The sequence below is a fragment of the Magnolia sinica genome, chromosome 7 (genome assembly GCF_029962835.1).
Source record: "Magnolia sinica isolate HGM2019 chromosome 7, MsV1, whole genome shotgun sequence".
Lineage (NCBI taxonomy): Eukaryota > Viridiplantae > Streptophyta > Magnoliopsida > Magnoliales > Magnoliaceae > Magnolia > Magnolia sinica.
Window position 1 is genome coordinate 12,033,884 of NC_080579.1, and position 9,769 is coordinate 12,043,652.

The 9,769-nt window shown below is 37.2% G+C and overlaps 1 protein-coding gene across 5 annotated transcripts in view; it reads right to left on the reverse strand.

Moving 5' to 3' along the window:
• LOC131251066 (GCN5-related N-acetyltransferase 6, chloroplastic-like) overlaps positions 1 to 8,213 on the reverse strand; it is a 35,202-nt gene extending 26,989 nt beyond the window's left edge. For 4 of the 5 annotated variants that reach the window (XM_058251547.1, XM_058251552.1, XM_058251551.1 and 1 more), the window contains exons 1-5: positions 7,548 to 8,212; positions 4,703 to 4,925; positions 4,533 to 4,585; positions 4,334 to 4,370; positions 3,885 to 3,956 (exon numbers count right to left, since the gene is read on the reverse strand). In XM_058251547.1, the coding sequence (XP_058107530.1) occupies positions 3,885 to 3,956; positions 4,334 to 4,370; positions 4,533 to 4,585; positions 4,703 to 4,925; positions 7,548 to 7,687 (525 nt within the window). In that variant the 5' untranslated portion in view covers positions 7,688 to 8,212. Of the gene's footprint in view, positions 1 to 3,884; positions 3,957 to 4,333; positions 4,371 to 4,532; positions 4,586 to 4,702; positions 4,926 to 7,547 lie in introns of all 5 variants that reach the window. The other variant, XM_058251549.1, reaches the window with a different exon arrangement.
• Between the last annotated feature and the right edge of the window lie 1,556 nt (positions 8,214 to 9,769).

The following is a 9,769-nucleotide window of genomic DNA, read 5'->3' on the forward strand; positions in this document are numbered from 1 at the left end:
GAGTGGGATTCATCTTGCCACATGGAATATAGGAACATTGACAAGTAAAAGTATAAAGTTAGTAGATACAATGAAATAGAGGAGAGTTAACATTGCTTACATTCAGGACACTAAGTGAAAAGGGAGCCAAAACTAGGAAAAAAAAAATGATGGATATAAGCTTTGGTATATAGAAAAGGACAATAATAAATCTGGGGTGGGGATAATGTAGTGGTAGATAAAGATTTAAAAAATAAGATTATAGATGTTATGAGAGTAAGTGAGGAGACAATCAATATTATTAGTCCATATGCGCAGTGTTTTAAGCATCGACGATATCAGCCGATATATCCATTGTATCCCACCTGTGCGATGCGAAATGCAAAAGTAGTGGGATATATCCAACATGTTCATTCTGGTGAGCATTTTTTTATTTTCGATCCTTTTTTCTATAAATCATGTTAAATCAATGTCAAATTGTTACAAATCCATAACTTTTCATAAAAAATCATGGATTGGGAGTTTCAATTTTGAGATTTGGAGTTAGTCCAAGTTGTGGAAAATTGAAAAAAAAAAATCAAATTTTCTCAATTTCTCGCAAATCGGTTGCAATTTGTCTCCAAACATAAAATCAAACATGTATGTAACCTCATCTAGTAATTATTCTTTTGCTTTTGAATGTATTGCTTGTGTTTCCACGTCTTATTACATTTATAAATTATATAAATAGACTTTGAATATACTTGCATCAATTCAGTTAAACAACGCATAGATTAGGACCCATAAAAAGAAAACCTATTATGTGCACTTGTTTTTTGTAATGTTTTGATTTATAAGCGTGGAATGGATTGATGTCTTTTTAACAATCACTGAAGTTTCATTGAAAAATTCGACCAATTTCCCAATATTTCCCCATGTTTCCAACAACAACAATACATTACACGATACAACCAAATATCTCATACAATAACCGATACGTATCCATATCCCAAGGGTGTGATAGGTAACCCAATATCGAAAGACTGACAAGGGAGTAGAAACAATGAAAATTTTGAACAATATAGAAAATTAGAAATGCCGAAAAGATTAACTAAGAAAGTATTGAGGCTAAACTTAAGGCTTATAATGATCTCTACAATAGATTGGGGACGAGACATGTGAAAAAGATCTCTTTAAACTTATAATAATAATAAATAAATAAAACTAAGAGAGAAGAAAGGTAAGGAACCCAGATCACGTTAGATGCATTAAAAGTGAGAACCAGATGTTATTAATAAAGGAAAATGAGGCCAGCGAAAGGTGGAGAAGCTATTTTCAAAACTTGTTAAATGATGACCACGACAACTTTAGGAGCATAGGAATAGAATGAACCTTAAACTCAAATGATGTTGGAGACCACAAATACTTTCGTAAGATTAGGATATATGAAGTAAAAGAAGCTTTGAGAAAGATGAAAACAAGAAAGGCCATTGGACCAGATGGTATACCAATAGAGGTCTAGAATACCAATAGAGGTCTAGAACATATTTGGTTATTTTGGTTAACAAAGTTGTTAAAAAAAGATTGTAATATCAAAGAAAATGCCAAACGAAGAGGAAAAGTACCATGGTACCTATTTATAAGAATAAATGAAACATACAGAACTGCACTAACATTGTTTTTTTTTCTTTTTTAGAAAGATTACAAAGCTGCACTATCATGGAATTATCTATGAGCCATAATCTGAAACTTTGGAAGAGTGTAATTGAGCAAAGACTAAGGCATCAGATGAATGTATCAAAATAACACTTTGGTTTCATACTTAGAAAGTCAATCACTGAAGTTATTTTCCTACTTAGAAAATTGATAGAGCAATGTAGGGAGAGGAGGAAGGATCTCCATGGTCGTTATTGACTTAGAGAAAGCACCCTAAAGAATTAATCTAGTGGGCGTTGGGAGAGAGAGGAGTTTCAAGAGGATATAGGATATGTATGAAGAAGTGGTAACAAATGTGAGGACTACTGGTGGAGTTACAAGTGATTTCCCAATTATTGTAGGCTTGCTCATGGATCGACATTGAGCCCATACCTTTTCACATTGTTTATGACCTTTTTTTAAAGGAAAACTTGTTTATGGACCAATTAACGAGGTATTTACAGGAAAAGATACCATAGTGTATATTGTTTGCAAATGTCATGGTTTTGACTGACAAGATGAGAGAGGGCGCAAACGCAAAGATAGATTTATGGAGGGATGCTTTAGAATAAAGGATATAAAATTGGCTCGGCTAAAACAGAGTACAATTTTAGTAACAATAGAAGTGAAACGAGGAATTAGTTAAGATTGATGACCAAGAAATTCCCAAAACGACCACTTTCAATACCTTGGATAATTCATGAGTGGATAGATTAAGAAGGATTGCCCATACAATTTAAGCTGGGTGGAAGAAATGGCAGAGTTTTATGTGATCATCGTGTACCACTCAAACTAAAAGAGAAATTTTATAGGATAAAAATAAGATTAGCCATGCTTTATGGGACAAAATGTTGGGCAATTAAGGAACGTGTTCTACGGATTTGTAGCTGAAATGAGAATGTTGAGATGGATGAGTGGCAACAGCCACGATGAGGAATGATAGAATTAGAAATGATGATGATGACAAAAATGGTGTCCTATGTGTGTGGGGACATAGGACCATATGATATTTTCATTTTTTAATTGTCCAATAAATATCCACCAATCCGGTAGTTAGGTGATCAAATAGCCTAAATACCCACTAACCCATAACAGACTATTGCATGTGAAAAGAGGAGTTGGAGGAGCTTGCCAGAGAAGTTGCCTGCTACAAATTGCAAGGGGGGGGGGGGGGGGGGGGGAAGAGGCTTTTTTACCATTATAAAAAATATGACCATTTGATGGAATCCATTGCCCAAAATTTTGCAACCCATCTTGAAGATGGAAATCATAAAAGAGCCAAATTTTGGGAATTGGATTCCCATATGGGAATTCATTTCCCACCCTTTCCAAAATCAAAACATAGATTCAGGTTTTAGCCCATAACTAATGGAAATCATTTCCCAAGGGCTGGATTCCCATGAGCAAAACTACCCCTTACTATCCCCATGATCAATTGAAATCTCAATGAGAAGATCCGAATATGCAAATCAAGTTCATCCTCTAGATTTCCATACAAAAAGTTAGTACAATGGAGCTGTGAGTTAGGATAGCTATATGCCTGTATCACATAGGCAGCATAGGAACTATATTCCTTATGTTGTGTGGACAATAGACGTGCATTTAGGCATTAGTATGACATTTAGTGGGTAATAGTTTTGATTCCCTTAGATCATTACAAAACCATGTACCGCATGTGCTTGTACATGTCACTGTATGCATACATGTCGCAAACTGTAATCAAAACAGTTCAGATTTATTCTTTAAGATGTTGGAGGTGGACATGGCTTCTGTAATTTTGCCTATGCTGCATCTTCGGTGCTGAACAATTTTATGGTCTTCTTGATCATCTTCCAAGTTCTTCTGATGAACTTGAAATGATTCCGTGAACTTGATTTGGCTCATCTAACTGGGATGATTCCATGAACTTGATTTGGCTCGTCTAACTGGGCTAGACAGACTTCTGCATAGTTGTAGATAACTTAATCTCTCAACCTTGAACCTTTGGAAGGAATGGTGAAACAAAGTTTGATCATCCAAAGTACATGGAGGACTGGGGACCTGGGGTATTGTAGCTCTTTTTAAGGATAACAAGGATGGCAGAAAATTAAGGAGATGTAGAATATCTTCACGATGTGAGGTGGATTATAAACTTCCCTTTTCACCAGAAATTGCAATTTACTGCATCTACAACATAAGACAAATCTGAAAACAGGAATGAAGGATGATAGGAAACTATACTGAGAACGTACTGCAACAATGCAAAAACACTTCAAGCAGTTGCCATCCCTCCCAGAACATCGGTGTTTCAAAGCATAGAATTCCTGCAAAGCAAACCACAACAGACATCAGTAACAGATGGATATTAAAAGGGAAACATCAGGATTCTAACGACAGATAAAATTCACATGAATCAGGCTCCAGACAATGAAGTTGACATGACCAAACATATTTTTTTCTGCATGTATTAGTTCATGGTTTGGAGGGGACACCATGTTCTACACCCCCCCGATGTCAATGCTCAATAAATAAGTGTTCAAACAAATGCACACCACAAAGCTTCTGCATAACTTGAAGCATCTGACATGTCAACAGCTTATACTTTCAAACATTCAGGTAACATGACTACAAGTATTAATATTGACAGGATGATTGGATTAATATTGACAGGAAGATTGGATTGGTACAGTAGAAACCTAACCTTCTCCGCATACTTCCTTTTGTAATTATCAACATGCCTGTTAATATTACATTGTCAGAACTAATACTTAGCAATTAATTAATTGAAAATTTTTTAATGTAGAGGCCATAAGAAGCCCCCAAGGTCCAAAATCATGATGTAACAGACCTCAAGCTAACAGAAGGTCCATCAACCATGGAAAAAATAGAAGGAAACTAACCGCATATAAGAAAGGGATTCCCAGTGGGCTTCTGCTCGCAGCCATGCTGCTGTCTGCTTTGCAAAACACGTACAGACTATCAACAAACAAATTACGCATGCATAACCAAATGGATAAGAAAAAGAACCAGTCTTGAATAGACAGGAACAAAGAAAGAGCCAAAGATCCACCCAGTATTCTTCATCCAATGCAGCTCCACGAGCAACAAATCGACCAAAAACCCTCCTTTGTCCTCCACACAATTCCTGGTCACTGGGTTGCAATCTGTCAAAAGAGAGCTCAGGAAGCCTCGACGTGCTGCCATGAGAAATTGATGATTGGTGAATACTAGAACTATCATTGCACTGGACTTCTATAACTTTCCATCGACGGTGTGACACAGGAAAGGTCTCCCTATAAGAGCCCAAATAAAAAAGAGGAAATCAGAAAAGAGGATTGGACATATAAATCTACATGAGCAGATAGAGCTAAGTGTGCAATATAGCATATATAGTAAGAGTGCCACCTTCGCACATGCATGAGTACAAGGGCCAAACAGCAAATCTGTGTCCACAAGTAGCAATCTTCACCACAATAATATCGAATAGTGATTCCAAGTCCATTTAACTATCATCTATAAACAGTGAAAGGAAATGGATCTATTGAGGCTGCATTTGGATGAACAAGTCAAATGAATTGCAAACATTCATTTTAGGGAATTTTACAAAAAAAATAATAATAATAATAATAACTACTTATTATTGAATTTACAATCCAGTACTTTTTTCAAAAAGGTTTTCAACAAGCTACTGCATTAATTTAAGTAATTATCTGTAGTGTACCTTTCGTTAGATGGAAGTTGGGATAAGTCGTGCAACTGTGCAAGCAAGTACAGGGCAACGCTCACCCTCCAAACAGTTTCCCTTGGTGTAGCCTATCTGAATCACAGATGGGCCTGATTTTGGACCCCAGGCCTAAACTTTGGTGTGTCATATAATGGTTGGAGCAGTTTTCATATAATCATCACAGCGTGCCCCTGTAAAAATCAAAGGTGGACATCTCTCTCCCAACTATTTCCTTTGGTATAGCCCACCTAAATTACTAGTCAGCCCTTTTTTTAGCTATGGGACTAATGTGGGATTATACATCTAACAGTCAGAGTGGATCTCACATGCACATCATGATGGACCCCATCAAAAATCAAGGTTGAGCATCCCATAAAATTCCCTTTTTTCTTTTTAAATATACCAGTTGGATATCTCTATTTTTATTGGGAATAGTTGGGAGAGGGTCACCTGCCTTTGATTTTTTACAGGAACCACTGTGATGTGCATGTGAAATCCACTCCGACCATTAAGATGCGTAATCCTATGTTAGACCCAGGGCCAAAAAATCAGGTTGACCTGTGATATAGGTGGGCCACACCAAAGGACACAATTGGGAGAGAGACATCCACCCTTGATTTTTATATGGCCCATCATGATGATTATATGAATTGAAATCCACTCCAACCATTTGATGCCATACCAAAAATTAGGCCCATCCATGATTTAGGTGGGCCATACAAAGGGAAACTGGACGGAGGGTGCAAGTTGTACTATACACTGTTTCCAATTGTGTAGTCCACCTGAATCGTAGATGGGTCTGATTTTTGGGCCTGAGACTAACAAGGGGTGATGCACTTGGTGATTGGAATGGATTTTGCATAAACATCACAATGGGACCCACCCAAGCCGCAACCCCTTTGCTCACATGGCTGACCCCAACTTTTGTTAACAAATGTAAGGGAAGGCACTCTTTTTTTTTTCCTGAAAGATGAGGGAAAGTACACTATCAACAATCACTTAAATTAATGTAGTAACTTGTTGAGGGAAAGTACACTATTGACAATCACTTAAATTAATGTAGTAACTTGTTGAAAAATCTTTCTAAAAAAGGTACCATAAAGTAAATTATATGATATGTATTTTACTTTTTTTTTTGTAAAATTCCTTTCATTTTAATCAAGAGAAAATGACAAAACAACAATCTATCTCTACTATATATAACCCGAGTAGTGCAGGACAATTTTACCCATGGAATTAGTTTCTCTAGGGAGGAAAATTTTGAATATTCAAAGGATACGTAGCACAACATTTTAAGCAAATGTAGGAGCATCATGGGAATGGAAAACATAGCTAGATTTTACGTTTGACCAATTTTAAGCTTGCAATTAGATTTTTCTGAAGGCATTTTCATACTTTCAAATCCTTCCAGAAAGTAGCCCGCATCACCTCTCCTCCTCTCTACGTGCAGCCCACACACAAGGCATTTATTAGAGAGCCCATGCAACAGATGCTTTGTAGGTCCCGACTTGATGGATGTGAGGCACCTACTTTGTACATTTGTTGCGCCAGCTCGTGTTGAGAAGCAGCTAAAAAACTGAAAATCAAAAGCTCAAGTGCACCAGAGAATTGGAAATGGTTGGGATAGGTCATCCACCACTGAAGCCTTCCCTATCAAGCACTTGCATATAGCCTGCAGGTTTTCCTCCGTCTCTCTCCCTTTTTTATATATTTCCTTTAAAAAATCTATCTCCCTATTGTCTCTCTCTCCTTTCCCCCCTCCACATGCATTCCACATGTCATGCCACTAGTAATAATAATGATGGCAATGCAACGATGACGATGATGATCTTTCTCAGTATTCATTACAAGAAATTAGCCCTCAACATAACACTTATGTTTCTTTCAAGTTCAACTTAAAGCAACATAATTGCAATTTGGAGCCCAACACCCTCTATATGAATTCTAAGGAAATTGCAATCAGATTACTCCCAATTTACTAGACTAATAACTGCAATTCAACTCAACGGTGCATCCACATACACCCTAATTAATCATATCATACAAAACCACCAGTTCACCGTCTTCTACCCAATCCAGTAGAGAAACTAGTTCTTTTCCTCTAAAATCAAGAATTTTTTTTCCCCTGAAAAGTGAAAGCTAATACCCATTACTCGTCATTGTAAAAGACAATAAACAAACCAATCATTACCCGAATGAAGAAGAAACCTTGGAGACACATAGCACGGGATTGCATTTCCTCCTTCCAACAACCACTTGGGTCAATCGAGGTGGAGAAACATGGAATCGAGGGACGAAACTCCCCACAAGCTCTATATTTCCGTTAAGCATATCTCAGGCACTGATCTCATAACCTACTCAAATAATCCCCCCAAACACTACCCAATTCAAGACGCTGGAAAAATCAAAATTCCCAGACGAGTTCGAATCTGAACTTCTCCGAAATCAAAACAACGAGAAAATCAGCTGAATGGGTGAATTTCTGGGGCTCCTTTTTCGATTTCGATGGACCGAGACTCAAATCCTGCAGCAGAGACCAAATTCAGCAAATAAAACAGAAATTCCCATTTATTTGTAGAACAATATCCGAAAAAGGGAATCCTGAGATGAAACGAAACGGAGAAAAAGACCGGAACCCTAATTTGGAGAAATTTTTGGAGAAATTTCTGCCATTTTTGACAGCAGAAATTCGGGAATTTTTGGAATCGAGAAGGAAGACAAGAGCAGAAACGAAACCCTAATTTCGGAGGGAGAATTCAAGCGAAAAGGGAGGAGAATTTGAGATTTTTTTTTTGCTTTTTTTCCCTCTCTCCACAGAGAGAGAGGATCGAAAGAAACCCTAGAAAAATGACAAAACGTAAAGCAACCGAAGGAAGGAAGTATTTATACGTTTTTCTGGCGTAGGAATTATTCAATACACGGCGCGCATCTTTGTAAACCATACACGCCCTTCTTCAACCTGACAAGTGGGCCTATGATTTTATAATCCAGATCACTAATCTATTACATATAATCATATTTGAACCATTAAATACACTAATAATTTTATTTGTGACATTTTAATAAACTTTTGATAAGAGATATGCAAGATGGTCCATGTTCAACTTGAAATTTGTTATTTTATGGTCCCTAAAATATCCACTTCATAAATATTTTATAATTCTAGTATATTAATAAAACATACCAATGGTTTAGATTACTTATCCATAGGTCCCGTTTGGCAGAAATGAAAGCTCGTGTATACTGTGCAGGCCGTGTCTCGTACAGTTTCCTCTTTCTGGTGAAATGGATTGAGTCGATGACGCGGCGGCAGTTCGATTTTGACTTTGTTTTGCTGATTGCAATAATATGATACATCCAAATGTATTATTATACGATACGTCGGAGGATATAGGTTGTATTGATGTTATTTTCATGAGATCCAAACCGTTGATGTGACAATATGTGCATCTTTTGATTTAATTACTGAAAATATTAAATTAAAATATTTTAAAATTGTCACACAAAACAAGAATTTAATAGATGCTCCATAATCAAAGGAAACGTATTGAAATATTATAAGCCCAAAATTTTTAATAACAGAATTTTTATTTTTCAAAATTCCACATCGACGGTGAGGATCATATATAAACAGTTTTGATTATTGAAAAAAAGGCCCTGATGAAAGAGCTACAGTCATGACGTATCCTTTAACATTACATCTGGACGTATGGTAGCAACTAGCAAGCCTCATTATCCAAGAAGGAGGAAGAGGCTTTTCACCAATCCCACACGCACTTCTCTACACACGCGCCTAAAAGCGGGCACACGTGACAAATGTGCCACGTGTGAAATTCCAATCCGATTTCTAGAGACCTTACCCTTTAGATTATTTGTTTGAACATTTTAGGCTGGTAAATCATCAGTTGGTCCATTTGATTGCGAGAAAAATGGACGGTTAGAAATGCCAATGGTCTATGTTTAATGCGTTGTTGGGACCCATATGAGAAACCAGATGAAATATATTTCTTTGGTGATGATTGAAACAACAGATTCAACTTACTGAACGACTTGGATTTTTCGATAGAAATATAAACTGGCAGGTGCTCCTGAGTGTATGCGTGCGTGTAGAAAGGTCAAGTTGGGACTACGGAAACCTCTGCGAGGGGCAGTATCGGGATTTTAGCATGGCCGATTCTGAAATGCCCATGATATTCGCGCAGTTGAACTAGAATCCTGCTCGTGCGTACAAACGCTGGTCTGGCAGAGTTCTGATGTATCCGAGTCGTTCATCAGGATGGACCCTAATTTCAATTTCCTTCTCTCAAATTTCAGGTAAGTACATTCATCAGTGTTCTATGTTTTCATGTTAGATGTGGCTGTCTTTTGCACCCTCCATTTTTCCATACGGATGTGGCCTTTGGGTAAACACGT